The sequence below is a fragment of the Metopolophium dirhodum genome, chromosome 2, assembly GCF_019925205.1.
Source record: "Metopolophium dirhodum isolate CAU chromosome 2, ASM1992520v1, whole genome shotgun sequence".
NCBI lineage: Eukaryota > Metazoa > Arthropoda > Insecta > Hemiptera > Aphididae > Metopolophium > Metopolophium dirhodum.
Window position 1 is genome coordinate 14,642,066 of NC_083561.1, and position 18,065 is coordinate 14,660,130.

The window sequence follows — 18,065 nt, forward strand, 5'->3', positions numbered from 1 at the left end:
GGCATAATATTATAATATAGAAATCCCGTAAACAAAGAACAGCTATGGTATGAGGTACGGTATCTAATATCTATATAATATACGCGTTTCGAGTATAATATGTAATAATATTGTCTATATTTTTTCTTCCATCGTGATCGCGTGTGTTTGTTCTTTCCACCACTCTTTTAGTCTTTTGTCGTTGCTGCGGCAGTGTCGCGTGCATATTTACATCTGTTTCGGAAGAACTAGGAATAGCAATGTGAACCGTCGCCGCCGACCATTATAAAACTTTCTCTTCAAACGAATACGATCGAGTAAAAAAATATATAATATTCCACCACACAACATACGCATATATGTGCGAGCAGTAAAACGTATATTTCCTTTGTGCGCCCGGTAATCATTCCCTCCGTTCACATATTTGTGCCTAAGTATATACTATATTGTACACGTGTGCAAAGTGTATATAGACCGCACTACAGCAGCTATATAATATAGTGATGTTCGCATCTCGCGTATCTATCTCATACTTACTTTTCCGCGATTGATCGTGTTCCAATACATTAACACTTATGTTTTATGTATTGTAATGTGAAAAGAAGAAGTTAGGTGGATGATAAAAAATGTGACGCCGCCATAATATTGGGCGCTTGCGGCTTTCAGTGTATATCATATAAAGTATAGACGTATAGGTATATAATATATTATGGTATGCCGATCAAAGCGCAACAAAACTATATTCCGTCAAATAAGAAATGCAAATACGACATTCGCAGTACGCGTATCCCCGCTCATCACGGGTCTCTTTTTTATTTTTTTTTTCACGACAAAGGTCGTGCCTTTATTTTTCCACACCCGAGACTTTGTCGGAGTTTTTACCGACAGTAATATCTTATTGTTCCTATAATACTCGGGTTCGAGTTCGCGAGGTGTTTTTTTTACGTGAATACAGTAATAATATCAATACACCATTGCCTATTATTTTAGACGCCTGGGCCGTGGTAGCCACTCATCGACGACGAAATATTATATAAGTAGGTATGCATTCGACAAACGCGTTGTTATAGTATACCATACACTCGAGTATATTAATGATATAAAGACTGACAAGGCAGACGGATATGCTGCAGGTAGACAGCCGCCGTAATCCGCGCTATTATGTAGAAATGATTATTTAGGAAAAATCTATTAATTAATACCGCGTTTATGTTTTGCAGCAGCAGTTATATTGTTGAACCAAACAATGCGGGATGATGGTTTCGCGTGACGATTAAACGCCACACCGTTTAGTCCGCGGGGCTATTGTAAAAAGCACATTAAATGCTGCGCCAATCTTCATCATCACCAAACACCATAATAATAGAATACCTACTGCATGTAAACGCAAGCTTTTCCGTGACTTTTAGTTCCCGTGTAAATAATAAAACGCTTTTCATTTGCGGGTAAAATACAATATAATTTAATTGTTTACATTTTTCTGTGGCTTTTTTAAAAATCATAATAATATTATGTAGGTATTTGTTTTGATTTTTTTCTATATAATTATCGCCCATAGTTTTTTTTTTTAGTGTTTTCGTCATCCGTAATGGCCCAACAGATCCATGTAACAGCTTGCGTTTAATTAACTATTCGCATATTACAATATGTTATGTTACAATACAGTATTACACAATTTTACGTTTATATATCTGACAATTAATATTCTGTCAAGTCCCTCTCTGCAGCTTTCGTAGGCGAATAGTAGAATATATTAACTATTCGATATCGACCCCACGTGAGATAATAATTTAAGAAAAGAATAATAATAATAAGATCTGTCAGACCAATGGCCAGAGCAGCCGCGGTCTTTATGTTTAATAAAAAAAAAAAATAAGAAGAAGAACTAGGTGCTCGTAGCTCGTATATATTGATGTAGACCAGTTGAGCAAAATTAGGTGACAATATAGGGTATTTAGATCCGAATTCAAAAATAGTGAATTATACGATAGTTATACGTTTCACGATCTAGGTGGCTAGACATAAAAGACATATTAATTATTGTTCTTGCAGGTGTTATTTTCCTTTTGTTTTCCAATAAATTGGTCTTGTGGTGTACGATTGTTATTGGCAAAGGATTTTACATTTTTGGATACAACATTGTGAAATACAATATGAAATATGGTAGGTGTCAAAAACGGCGGCGGTGAAAATGTAGAATGTCAATTTAACTTCTATCGGGTAAACACAAGGACAACCAAGTGCACGAAAAAATCCTTTGTAAACTTTTATGAGTTTATGACTAACCATTACCCGCAATTATATTTATGTGCAGTAATTGCCGCAACAATTGGGTTTGCAAGATCTACAAGAAAGGCTCCCAAGCTCTTGGGGACCTCCAAAAACCAAAAGCTAAAATTAAAAATAGCTTGTTTCAAATGTTAAAATGCATAAAAGTTTTGATTTTTATATCTAAGATTTGAAAATTTAAAACAAGAATCCAGTACATTTTTCCCTAAACAAAAAAAAGTACATCTATCGAAAAGTCAAATAAATTTTTTTTGGAAGTTTGAAGTTAGATTTTTTCGACATGAGATATTCACACGTGAATTAATGATATATAATGGAATGATTTTCATATTTTGTTGTAATTCAAAAACGAATAACAACCGCCGATACTTGAAATTTTCACCAAAAATGCATTTATAAGTTTTTTCTTTACACGCAATTACAGAGGATGATTTAAAAAATATTTTTACTCTTATTGAGCTACTAGCTGAATAACCCCGCGATGCCCGAGAAAAAATGTTGATTAATTAACTCCTTTTGGGTATAATTTGCTGTGCATATTATGGAAGCAAAATCATATTATATTTTAATTTTTAGCCGTCCCGCGTGGCGTTTCCAGTGACACTCGCTTATGATTATGTGAACAGTATATTATCAGGTAGGCGGACACAGCGAGGTGGGTGACAAAATAAAATTTATAATACTATATTAGTATATTTTTGTAGTTGATAAGAATGTTTATACCTACTGTGTACCTAAAATAGTATTGAAGTCATTGTTGATCATCCCGAATTTTTAGGAGTATTAATATAATATATTAATATATTTTGGGGGTTATTTTATTTTATTTTAGTTTATTTATTTTTTATTTTTACGGACAAATCGGCGTAATTGTATTTAGCTTTGTGAAATAATTCATATATATAACCAGCAACCATTAATGAACAAAAAAAAAAGTATCAATTTTCACCGTGAATCTTAAGATGCCTGTTTGATCGCCTCTTTAAAATATGAATATCAGAAAATCCTTTCTTATTCCTCATCTGTATCATTAAAGGAACCACTATTCCATATATCAAGTACGTACGTTTTGTATTTTAAAACCAATATTGTATAATTAAATTAGATATTGCTTGATAGATGGCGTAACTATTGTATTCTTACAACCTCTTATTTTCCCCTTTAGAGATTGAATTTCCAAAAATTCTTTCTTAGCGGACGCCTACATCATAATAACTATCTGTATGCCAAATTTCAGCCCGATCCGTCCAATGGTTTGAGATGTGCGTTGATAGATCAGTCAGTCAGCTTACTGTTTTATATATACAGATAACAAATTATAGATATTTGAAACTTTGAAATTGTTTATTTTTTTCTATGATTATCAATAAAAATGTTTCGCCGTGTTAAACTTAGAGGTGTAATACAAAGGTTCGAGATAAGTTATTTTAATAGTAGTTTAAAAGTATTATGTATACCTGTATACTTACGCAAGCATGAATTTTTATTAGCATTTAAACGTTTGACATTTTTACATTAGTAGATGAGTAAGTAACGTCGATATTGATTTGTTGGTATGGTTTTAAAGGCATTAAATAACTAATATTAATTTGGGGCCTCAAAATAAGTCCTTGCACACGGGCCCTTGAGTTTATAGTTTCAGCACTGTATGCAGTGTAACTATGATTTATGATATCACACTAAAAATGTTGATATTTTCGTCATTCAATGATGTTTGCAATGTATAATATAATAGTATACACTTTTGATGATACTCATTCGTATTTGTCAACAGAAAGTTGTATTCCAGCAAGAGTGTTATTTTGTTATTAGGTACTACTCACATTTTTTTTCCAAAATTGAAATGATTATAAGAAAATAGTATTTTGAATTAAGATTAAAGATAAGATAGATAGTTAATTTGTGATTTAATTCAGTATTAATTCGGAATTCTCTTTTAAATAATAAGCAATAGCAAACAATAGCTTTTTGTTTTAATTAATTTAATTTTGTAGAGATATATCTGGCGATACTAGTGTTCAATAAACCCTTATTCCGTATGCTGTTTATGTTTAGCAGCTTTTATGAGATTAAAAAAATATTGCAATAATTATTTTTTTATTAGTTGTTTTGTAATGCATATACATAATTTGATTTACATATTTTATTTTAATTTCTTATATAAATATAATATGATCATGATGTATCTATCTATATTGATCTAAAGTTTTTACTATAATTATTATTAATGTTTTTTTTTAATGTATACAATTATAATACAAGTCTTATCTGAATATTATTAAGTTTTCATTTTATAATAATACCTATTTGATATTTATTTATACTCAATATAACTCAATATAATATGTTGCCGTTTCCTACGATCTTTATTGTTCACGCTAAGACCTGTCAGCAGCTTAATTAACCATTAATTAGTTTTATAAAAATAAGTAAATTAATCTGAGTACATAATAGTATAACAGAACAATATTATGTATATTGAATATAAATATACCAAAAAGTCTAATCAACTCTATGATACAGCCACACAGGTCGTATTATAATTTATAAATGTTAAAAATGTGTTTTGATAGTTTTCAGAATTTCGATAAATAGATAAAAAAAAAAATGGTTTAAACACTAACCGTATAACTATGTTTTAAACAACATTATGAAATATTAATAATAATATGTAATCGTTTTCGACATAATAGATAATGCCAAAAAACAACCTTTTTAAAATTCGTATCACAGACGTGTTTCGATGTTTGAGACATACATAATATCATAGTCTGGTTTACACCAATAGGTATCAACCCCGTAGTTCCAGCACAGCTTTATCGTAACGAAATAAAACAATTTGTTCATTCGCAATATTCTCACACACAATTTCTGGTCATTATGCGATGGTTATAATACCCACGTGCGATCGTAGGTTTGTACATTTTTATTTCGTTAGTTCACGCAATATCTTCTTTCGCGCGTATTTAACGAAATGTGTCGTAATAAACCCGCGGGAAATATTGGTACACTGGATCGATGATGTACATGTTATATGTTTGATCACATTGCTTTATACAATAATGTTCGTCTGATATACATATATGTGTGTACTAATTTTCCGTTTGATATAAACGGCCATGAGGCGTTTTTAACATATTTTTATACAAAATATTAGTATTATTATATACTGCACCCGAAGTCGCATAAGAGCTGATGTAGTTCCCCCTCGTCTGCACATATTAACAATATATTTTATAATTATTGTCCTCTAAATAGCAGCGGCTTTTCTGACCTTTTCGAGGCCATGATTCCCTGTGTATAATAATGTCGTCAAGATTTTTAACAACGCTTTTGTAATGCGATCGTTAAAAAGTTACAAACTATTTTGGTTATTACCGTATTCAAAATTAAAATAAAAATAATATGTACTAGATAAAGCCATTGTACTAAAATTTAAAATATTATAATAAGCATATAATAAGATTATTTAAAACAAATTTACAACAAAAAAAATTACATTACATAGGTATAGCCGTATAGATATATACTATTCCACGATGAAGTACCTCCACTGAGTGCCCTTTTCATTCCGTTATTTTGTGTCATTTATTTAGGTATTATCATGTTTTAAGCTTTTTGTTAAAATATGTAACAGATGACCTAATATAAGAATTTAAAAAAAAAAACATTATATTATATAAGTGATATTTTTAAAATTTAATTACTCCTTTGCTGTTGTTGGTTAGAATTTATTTTCTAAATCCATGAATCAACAGATTTGATTAAACTTATTTTCATTGGTGATATATCCAGGCAATTAATAAAAAAAAAAACACTTACTAGTATTTTATTTTATACATTGCATACGGTGACCCTAAAAAATTGGTTGGTCGCCACATGTTGAGAATAACTGATCTATAGGTGGTTTATATAGATATAGTTTATCAGTGACAAACCCAGGATTTTACAGTGTTGATGGGAGGAGGTGGTTATTAAACTATATGTATTTATGGTGCCTCAGCAGGCGTCGTCCGGTAGCTATAATATAATACATATATATTAATATTATTATGCACATAAAATCAATTTAGGGGGGGAATACTCAATACCCCCCCCGGCAACATCACTTATCATAACTGATAGTCAGTGAGTTTATTCGAGTTTAAGGTATATACTATATGATAATAATATATAATATTATAATATATTATTATTTTTCATTACAATATTCTGTTAATGTTAAACCATTTTACTCGATTTTCGGTCTCGTCGTAATCCGTAGACATGATTATAATTTATAAACATTATGTATAATAATTGTATATACATATTATTCACGTCATTATATATTTAAATTTATAAAGTTTAATGAACGATTAGTGGACATGAAATGTAGTCTAGTCTGGGTATAGTAAAATAAAAAATTATTGTGACGTGCAGGGAATTTAAGATATAATTTATATAAGTATTGTTGGCTAATCGCTAATATACAAATACGAGTATAATTAGTACAAACGACTCAATCTTTATTACAATATTGCCAGTATATTGACAGTCATGACTGTATGATGTCACTAAAACACGTGTATAAACGATTGCCTAATACTGTAAAAGTTTCAATCGTTTAATTTTTAACACTCCTCCATTCGACAAAAAAGGTACCTCGGAAATATTAACATTTGTTTCGACTGAAATGTATATACATTTTTCATTTAATCTTCTTTATCAAACCAATAAAACACTTGTCGATAACAGAGAAAAATCACTTAAAACGCAATATTATGTTTGAAAAAAGTGAAGACACATTAAGATGTACCTACTTAATATTTCATATTGACCTTGAATAAATAAATTGAACTGCTATAATTTTTGTGTTCTGCAGTATAAATGTCTTCTGAGATTGTTTGTGGTAGGTACATACTAATTGCGGCCTAGGTTTCTTAAACGTACATACACATTGTGGGTAACGTTTTTATTGGTACATACTAATTAAAAATATAAAATAATATATTATATATTATGGAATTTTATAAATTTTCAAATGTTCTTAAAAATGATATCTTATTTTGTTTAAATGGGCGGTGTATTTTTTTGGTAACGTCATATTGTGGAATATTATGGCACTAGTATAAAGTTATTTGACATATTTTTTTTACAAATTGTGACTTGCTGATTTGGTTTTCTTCTAATTCAGCAATATTATAAATTATTGTAGTCTAATGAATGTTCCTACTTTATTAATTGTTCTGAGATTACTTAAGTGAATACTGAGTATTTCTTAGATTTATATACATACGTATCTAACTATTGAATGATTTTTAAATCATCGAAAGACCAAAAACTGTGTACTGTAGAACATGTCGCTGAACTGTCGTTATTATTAAACGATTTAAACGGACAACAATGATAATATTGTAGATAGCATGTATGATAGACACAATATAATATACTAAAATGGCCAATATTAATCGAGCTGCACCTGTTGGATATAACATAATATTATCAGCAATTCAAATTAGACCATTGATTTTGTAACTGCAACCCATCCTTTTATTTTAATACGAGAAGAAAAATTACACTTGTCTAAAAATTTGAATTCGTGCAGTGTAGTGGACAACAATGTATCGGGGCACTTTACTCATATTATTTATAATATAAACTTAAAATGCACATTATATTGATTTTATTTATAAGTTATTAAAAAGATAAAACTTTTTGTTAAATATTCGATAGTATATAGATATTTATTATCTACCTATTTATAAATTAACTTTAATAAAATATTCTGCGTCATATATTATTATGAAACTAAAACTATAGATAATCGTTAAAAAATCAAAGTTTATAATGTGCAGTTCACCAGTAAATTTACGATGGTAAAAATAACTAAATTAGGTATTATAATAAAATGTTATAGGATATTGCATAACGCGTCTTGATTTTTAAAAACGTTAGGTTATCAACCAGCAATGAGTATTCACTGTATTATATTTATTAATAATATAGTATAAATATTACAATTTACAATATAATATATACATTGATATACAACATTAAACATCATATTACGATAGTTATTATTTTAATTGGTAGTAATTATACATACGATACGTTAATTTATAATACATAAATGATAAAATTCACATCTAAAAAAAAAGTTTATAAAAACGTAGGTACTCGTCAAAAAAAACGAGCTTAGCATACCCGTTTATGTTCATTAATATAAAATAGTACCTACCTATACTATTTTCGGGCGAAATATCGACGAGTGCGCCATAAATATAACATAATACCATAGGTAACACAATAGAGTCTCAATAACTCAAATCTCAAGGAGAACAAAAATAAGTTCGTCTTATGTATTATTCGAGTTATAATATACGTACCTCAAACACAACTTAAATACACAAAAAAAAAAAACTTCGTGTTCGAGAGACTCGACTGTATTATAATTATACACTATAGACATCCGTTGCCCCAGCACCCACACCATGGCACTTTTTCCGTACCCTCGCGACCGGTGATGCTCAGCTTTCGTCGGCAAATCGTGCTCGTGTCGCTGTCCGCGTCCTCGCCACCGTCTGCCCGGGACACGGACCCGCCACGGTGCTTGATTATGGTTTCCCGCCTGAAACCCATCAGAGACGTCCTCCGTCGGCCCCTTAGAGGCGATTCGGAAGGGCCCGACGCAGCCGTCGGCGGACCTGCACCGTCCCTATCGTTCGCCGGTACCGGTTTCGATCTCTTCGGCGACCCGGCCGACTTGGAGTTCGTCGTCCCGGCTACCAGCACCGCAGTCTTGGGTTCCGCTGCCACGGGTTGACCGGCAATGGCTGCAGTTTTTGGATCTGACGTCGGGAATCTATGCAAGAAAATAATAACATTATACTGCAAACAGGGTACAAATTAAATGGTGAAACTACCGAGCATGTTAACCCCCATTCAACCCCTTTAACAATGAATTTATTCAATTTCTGATTAGGGGATTTTAAGTTTACTTGCATGTATAACATTTTTAAATATTATTGGATTTTTTTACATCGTTCGAAGAGTGTCCCATGGCGATATAAACTTTTTTTTTAAGAGAAAACCAACGCCTTATTACTATAAATTACCTATGAAGTCAAATATATGAAAAATTATGCCGGTATTAATGTATACTCGTAATATAATAAATCATAGCAGCTTTCATTCGTAATATCGTTATTTCGATCACATTTCAAATAATCCATTATACCGTTATTGTAATTTAAAGTTTATACAACTTAAATCGTTCAACCCGGGGTTAGGGATTTTTTCATATGGACACATTAAAACCAAAGAAAATATCCTTATTAAATTGTTTAGTATATATTATTAAATAACAATATAGGTACCTAATTAATAATACTACTATAGTAATATACACGAAATAATGACAATTTTTCTCAAGTAAAATATTTCATAACTGCCTACTCCTTACTCTTTCTTGCAAACATAGATTTATTTTCTTGTAATATTTATAACATGTAGTCTAATTAGTAATTGCAATATGTATAAAGTTTCCACAAATATTATTATTATATATGAATATTGTATATTATCTAGCTTAATTTAATTGTGTATAATAATTAATATTTTATAATATTTGTATGCATGTGCTTATACAACCTGTATAACTGTAAATATTATGTTATATTATACTGTAAATAAAATTTTTATTCTGTAAAATAAGTAAACACTTTATGTGGTGATAAGATTTAATGGGAAATGAAAAATGAAAAATGTGACGTGAAATCGAAATGGACACAATTCAAGAAGTTCATATACATATTATATTTAGTTATACAAGATTTAACGTTATTGTTTTAAAGGTAAGCACTAATTTTCTCAAAAAGTATTAAATGTTTTGTAAATATTTTTTATACGATTTTAAGTCACTACAAAATGATATTATGACAAAACAAGATTTTACATTTTTTAATTACAGTTTACACTTTAATTGTAATAACACGTACCAAAGCAGAATTTTTTTATGAGAAATTGTATATGTATAAAAATTAAATTGTTTGAACCTTAAGAAGAATTGAAGATTTGAATAAATGCCGATTGTTTTAAAATTATATATTTTTCTTCTACATTTTTAGTGAAACAACGTATATTGAAAAATTCATCGTATCTACTAGTAAGTATATTATACATATGGGTAGATAATAGATATACAAAATAAATATATGTGAAAGCATCGACTCAAAAATAATGAGGCTTCTTAAGGTTACCGATAAATCTTATTTGGTAATTTGGTATGTATGGAATAGTTTGGATGGTATATAGAATTACCATCAGTATTTCAGTACTGTAGTGTTTATTGAATTTCACAAGTGCGAGAGAAAACAGGAAGGCATCCAAATGGACTCATTGTGTGTAGATTTGAAATTTAATTAATAAGACCGAGTAGAAATATTAATTTAATAACGCTGTTGTTATCGTGTGTACGGCGTTAGATGTTGCAGTAGGTAATGATTAATATACTAACATAATATATTGTATGAGATTTACTCAAAGCTCAAATAACAGTTATCGATTTTTTATTCCTTCCCCTCGTATTTACTAATATTTATATAATTCACTGAATGGAAATGAAAATTGTTTGTCAATATTTGAAAAATAAACTTGGGATCTATCTAAAATTCTATAATAGTATAATCTATATAATATTGTATAATGTCTTAAATTATCCAAAAAAAAAAAATTAAAGTTTTCAAAATAATCTATATTTGCTGTTAAAATTAAGATGTATTATAATATATTATGATACTGTAACATGGCTATAATAATATTATGTAAGTACTTGAATCCATTTTGAACGGATACCGCGGTCATCGCGGTTGCTGTGCAGGACCCGACGACGACGCCGTCGCCACCTCCGCAACAGGCCTCGTCGCCACCGCCGCCGCCACTGTCCGCGCCTCCGCCGTTTTCGCCGTGGTCACCGGACGACGACGTCGGTGCGTCGGCCATTTTCAAGTTCAACTTGATCTGAGATCTGAACGACTTTCGCCGGGCGATGCTGTTCATCGTGCCCGTCTCGTGCTCGGTCAGCTGCCTGACGATGACTTTGTCCGACCCGAACCACAAGTACCTGGGCGCACCAAGTGTCGGCCGGACGCGCACGTAACGCTCGCCGCCGGCCGTCCCACACCGGCCAGTTTTCCTCTCCACTCCGCCTGCAGTGAAAATAATACAACAATAGGTAGGCGCCGCACTTATGCCAACGAGTTATTTATGTAGCGCCGAAAAAAGCGTCACGATAGGTAATAATATTATTACATGTTTATACACCGCGGGTGTACAGTATAGGTACACTATAATATATTATACAGAGTGATTCCCAAGCATTCGCTCACCCACCATCTGTAATGATGGATTTATTCAAATTATGATTTTTGGGAATTTTCAAATATACCTACTTAAACACCATATTTTCGAATTTTTGAGATTTGTTGTACTTTGTACTACATAAGTAAATAAGGTTTAATATGCGAGTGTCCCATAGTGAAGCAAAATTCTGTTTTCCAAATGAAAACACCCACCCCCCCACGTTTTTTTTTACTGTAAACTAATAATTGGATCATATTTTTGAAAATAATTTGATGTACCTACGAACGAGTAGTTTTTTAGCTGTTAAAATGTTTATACTAAGAAGTACCTATAAAAGTCTATATAAAGAAATAGTTTTACAAAAATATAAAAATAATAATATGTAATATTGGATCTAGTGATTTTTTTATAAATTTTGATAAATTAATATTAATTACTAACATTTTAAAATTTAATACGGTAATATTATTATCAGGGACCTATTATAAATAACTTAAAAAATATTCATTCAAATTTTGATTTTAATACGTCAACATTTTCAGAAAAAATATCTAATGAATAATTTACTGTTGAGATGGGGGGTTCTCATTTCAAAAACAGAGCTTTACAATTATATAATACTTTGTAGATTTTGAATAACTACATTATTAAAGAAATTAAAAAGGGGGTAAGAATACTTGTTGAATCACCCTGTATATATATTTATACGTACATAAAGTTAAATATTTATATATATTAGTCTGTATTATATTTACACGAAATTCATCTTTCTAACCAACAACTAATAGTTGAATACCTTCAGATAATATTATTACTTTTAAAATACACATTAATACAAATCACAAAACAATTTCTATAAGAGTGAGTATCAACTCGCATCAGTAAATATTATTTTTTTTTAACTATAGTTAACAACTTAAACATTGTGTAGGATTTTATATTTTGAATCTGAATTTAAAGAAAATTACATTTTATGAGCTTTTAAGTGTGTATATTATTTAATCGTTGTTCTATGATGGTAGATTTTTGTAAGTCGTAAAATAATGTTTTTATTTTTAAAAAAAATTTCCTGTAGGTAGGTACATAATATAATAATTTTAGTCATTAAAGACATTTTTCAAAATATTTATATTGATGTGTATAGTGTTTACTATTGAATATCAATAATAATATGTCATATGATATTAAACAAATTCATAGTTTTCCAAAATTTGAATTTTGAATTGATATACATAGGTACAAAATACAAAATATTTCACAAATAATAAAAATATAACAATAAAGAATAATTTTATACTATTATAGTATTTTATATTTTAAGAATAATTGTTATAACCACAATATTTTTTGCATTTTTGGCGAATGTTTTACTTTTTGGGGCATTTTTTTTACGTTTTAATGCATTTTTTGAGTTATTTTTTAGTTATTTTTCGTTAAGGGTATGATTAAAAATATTGACTTCATTGAAATATAAACATAGTACTACGTAATATAAATGATTTTCATTTTGAACTATGTAACACCAGGTGGCAGGTACCTAATCTGGTTTTGAATTATACATGGCTGAAATTTATGTTTATATCACACCAACCAATTATCCTATTTAAGCGGAGTATTACAGTGTAGTACAAGCAGTACAATGTATTATAAATGTGATTTGTCAAATTTTTTGTTTACTCTATTTATAACGTACCAACACAATTTTACATGATGAATTCATTTTTTGATATTTTTAGGGCATTTAAATCCGTGCCCTAATTATAAATAATATTACGAGAAAACGCCACTTTATATATTTTATAAACACGCGGAACTTAGCTCAATGAATTATTTCCACAGCCGTTTTCTATACTCGGCCAACTATATGTAATAATATACAGACACGTCCCTTTTATTTCAATCATCGATAGCTTAATAATATTTACGAAACGTAACTGTCGGATGATATTTGACACAAAATAGTTTTTGTGCGTTAACAAACTTATAAATAGACGTAAGTTTATCATTCGATACGAGTTATAACATAATGCCGGAAAGGGACAGATGTAGGCTAAATACACATATAAATATATTTATAACGAAATGTCGAAATCAGACGAAGGAATTATAAATAATTGCGTTAAACATATACCATATTTAATTATATTATGTCGGTTTTATGCGGAAGTTTGTCGAAACAACGTTTTTATCGCCTACATATTTGTTGTTGATGTAAAACGTAAATAATAAAACGCATTGTATATCATACGAGTACTATACAATTATATTATAATACTGGTTAAAACTTAAAAGCACAACTCGAAAAATCACAATAATATTATAATTATTGTAACTAAAATTAAGTCGACTTCCATGATGTTATTTTATTATATTTTCTGAAGGGCATTATTAAACAACACAACGCTCTCTTTCAACGGACAATATTAAGATATGAACATTCTAAATATGTATTGGTAATACTATAATAGTATAGATAGAACTGAACGGCCTAACTTATTTTTATCAGTCGTCGCGATGTTATCCATTGGAATTTCAGAAATCAACTATATGACGCTACAAGAAGCCATTGAATCATTGCAGTTTTTTCATCTATATAAGTAGGGGGTGGATACTATAATATTGCGATATTATGTATTATATGAATATTGTCATACGTCCGTCCGCAGAAACTTGACCGCTATAGAGGTTATTACTTATTATAGTTATTACATATTGGCGAAATTCCATTGAATTTCAACAGGTGCAAAACTTTCATTAGGCTATTTCATCATAAATACAAATTAAGGGGATTCGATACCGTGATTTTCTGTTTTTGTCTACCACACGTGTGACATAGTATTTTAGACGTGTTCTTTGCCAAACATACCAATTGATATAATGAATTCATTAGTTCATTAATTCATTAATTCATTAGTTCGCTTAATCGATAAGAATTCTGAAAACAGATTTGAATTTGTCGTCAAGTCTACTTGAAATTGACTTTCCCACCTTTTTTATATTATCCCACAAATTTCTAAAAATGTCATATTCAAAAAGAGTATTTAAAAATTGTTGTATTTCAATTTTCAAAGAAGTAAAAATCAAAAAATCAAAGAAAATCTCGAAATCAAAGACGAATTCAATTAACTAAAAAGGGAAATTGAAAGAATCAGCCAATTCTTAGTAAAACAACTATTAAAGAAGATTAAAGATAATGAAGAAAAACACTTAAAAAAATTGAAAAACTTGAAGAAGAATTAAACAAAATAAAATTTAATTATGCTAACACTAATAAAAAACAACGACATACCGAATATATTCAAAGAGCAGAAAGTGTGAGGGACACACTATCGAAATAACACGTCCGTCATTCTACGGAAACTACCGCGACGTTCGCCCAATTGATTTTCTCAACCGTCTTGACGAGTACTTTGCCATCAAGCAAACGTAAATAGGAGAGATGATAATCATAATAGGGGACTGTCTAAAAGCAGCGGCACTCACTTGGTTTTTAACTATAAGGTTCCAACTATGCAACTACGAAGAATTTAAAAAAGCGTTCATCGACGACTACTGGTCCAGGGAAATACAGACACAGGTATGGAGCCAATGTCTCAGTGTTAAGCAGATACCACAAAACGTAAACTTCCGCGAACACTTTGTGACTTGGGCTACTAAGTCGAGGCACTTTGAAGCACCACGTCTATCTGAACAAGAAATCGCCAAGCACTACCCAGGATACTTGAGAGCAATACTAATATCACTACCCGAACGAACAATACTAGCGGCAATGAAATTATTAGGGGAGGAAGGACAAAACCAACACCAAAAGAAAATATTGTAAACTTGATAATTATTTAATGTGCTATTAATAAAGCACCGAATATTCAAAAGAATCTTCCGCGTTGCGTATCATTACAAGCTTCAGCAGGTGCAAAAGCACGTCACCTGTTGCATAATACCAGCTGGGGATGCGCAAGCAGTGCATCCCCGTAAATACACCACTGAAGGTATACCGTTAGGAATATTAATATAGTCCATATAGAGTCTATAGACTTAGGTATATCATATAATTGATATCGTTTAATAATAATATAAGTACCTACATAGTTTTCCGTCGATCGTACATCGCAGTTCTACTCATTAAAATATATTATATTACGATTTTACTATTATCTATTATTCGCCCAATCGCTGTTTACCGATGATCGTGCCGTATTTCTTGAGACATTTCAGTACATCCTTGTCGGCCACGGTGTCTGGCACACCTGTCAGCGACAGGATTACGGCGCCCGCGCCCGTGTCCATCAACAGCACCGGCAAGTCACGGACCCTGAACGCCGTGTGAAGCGCCCGTTCTAAGCACTCGGCGTTGGCGAACGTCATGTAACATCTGTCGTCCGTCAAGCACACCGTTCGCAACTTATCCCTGAGCTCGGGGTCTTGTATGGCATCGATCACTTCATCCACCTGCAGTGTATATTGTATTATATAATATTATATGGGTACATAAAATAAGAAGATATAATATATAACATCTGGAGAGACGCAATTTCTACCTCTCCCCCCCCCCCCTCGGTTACCGTGTAGGTATAATATTATACCCAAACATATTTACAATCAACTTTAAATTTTGCCAACCCTGGGTCAAAGTTTTACTTTCCTTCACAAATAACTAATTTTTTTTCTTTGGTTCGGGCTTTTTTATCTTTTAAGTACCTATAAGCAAGTATACCTAATACACGAATATATTATTTACGTTATCGTAAATATTGTAAACGTAGTACGTAGGTAATAGTATATAGGTATATAAATACGGCTACGGAAAAATCGTATATCTATATAAGTTATCAATTAAGTATTTCAAAATTGTTCTAATGGCCACTTAAAATCACACGAATAATCAATAACGCACTGTAGATATAGTTTTCATCGTCTACTATTACAAACGTTTAACTACTCAAAATACAAAAGTTGTCATAAATATATAATATTATTATTTACTCGTAGATAATTTGAAGTGAGAGTTTTATTAAATAAAAATAAAGTGCCTATTGATTTTAATTTTGTTTTTTGTTGGCCATTAGGCGGTATATATACAAGACATGATTTACGATCGCCTACTGCAGTATATTGTACACATTTTGACTTCATAAGTTGTAAGCTATAACCAAGGTTCTGGTTGGTTTCAAATACAGCGATATCAGACATTTTGATGCATGGTCTGATGCGGCTTGGTTTAAACCAATCTTACAAGTATGAAAAATAGTGAAAGATTTTCACTGAAAAAACAGCGTTTGTATCGCTTTGTAAAAAGTTAAAATTGTTAATGGTCCAAGCATTATTCCGCTTATAATATAAGTGTACTTGAGAATTGGAAAAAACAGAATTTAATTAAATTGGTATTATACAATAATTATTAACAGCTGCGTTGAAAGCTGCTAATTTAAATGGCCTATATAATTAAATATTAATAATCATTAAAAAAAAATTAACAAATAGTTTCGATCGGGAATTAAATTTCCGACATAGGTAAAACAATTAAATTAATATTAGTTTACGGCCGCATGCGTGCAGTCTTTTTGAATAAATATGTGCATAGACGCGTGCAATTATCGCATTTATATAGACGGCCGCGGCGATTGGTGCAGGTATTTGTTTACATTTCCGCATTCGCGTTTACGGTACTATAAATATTGACTGTAAGTTTGATCGTATGTTTGTTTTCCATGTTCTTTTTAAATATTTTATGTCGTGCAGGTAAAACCGTGGAATAAAATGAGTGCCGTTTTAAATAAATATATAACTAATAGGCACTTCGTGGCCCGTAGAGGTACATATACTATTATTATTATAATAATGTTTGTGCAACACTCGAGCATTTATGTAAAACAATAATCGCCAACTTTTTTTTATCGGATTCGTTAGCGGGGTATTTCAGTTTTTAATTCCCCTCTCTCCACGCAGTATTATTAGAGCAGTATATGACTTCGTAAAGTTAGTGCCGTGTACTGTGTGCGTGCGTGGGGTGGTTTTTTCGATTTGAATTAACTTAGGTACTATAACCTCACCACCTTCGTCGCACGATAGCATTTATGTATATTGTATATATATATATATATAATATAAAGTGTATAATATTATATTTAATATAATACTAACTGACCCCGTGCACGTCGCTCCGCTCAGAATCTGAAATTGAGACTTTATAAATTTTTAACTATCTACAAAATAAATTGTACATTTTCCCGATTTTGACAAAATTTTATCTTTAAACAACACAAAAAACATACTTTTTAAGAACAATTTTTTTTTAAAGGGGATGTATTCTTTTGCATCGAATAAGTTGTGGGATAGAAAATAAAAATTAAAGTGGTTTTACCTACCTCCCCCTCCTAACCCATTCTTCAACCACTGTATAATATTCCGGCGTGGTTCAGTTTCGTCTGTCGTTTCAACAACGTGTCCAATATCCA

The 18,065-nt window shown here is 30.8% G+C and overlaps 1 protein-coding gene across 3 annotated transcripts in view; it reads right to left on the reverse strand.

Moving 5' to 3' along the window:
* Positions 1 to 8,206: 8,206 nt before the first annotated feature.
* LOC132938616 (uncharacterized) overlaps positions 8,207 to 18,065 on the reverse strand; it is a 63,849-nt gene continuing 53,990 nt past the window's right edge. For all 3 annotated transcript variants that reach the window (XM_061005549.1, XM_061005550.1, XM_061005548.1), the window contains exons 6-8: positions 15,792 to 16,059; positions 11,081 to 11,456; positions 8,207 to 9,112 (exon numbers count right to left, since the gene is read on the reverse strand). In XM_061005549.1, the coding sequence (XP_060861532.1) occupies positions 8,710 to 9,112; positions 11,081 to 11,456; positions 15,792 to 16,059 (1,047 nt within the window). In that variant the 3' untranslated portion in view covers positions 8,207 to 8,709. The remainder of the gene's footprint in view (positions 9,113 to 11,080; positions 11,457 to 15,791; positions 16,060 to 18,065) is intronic.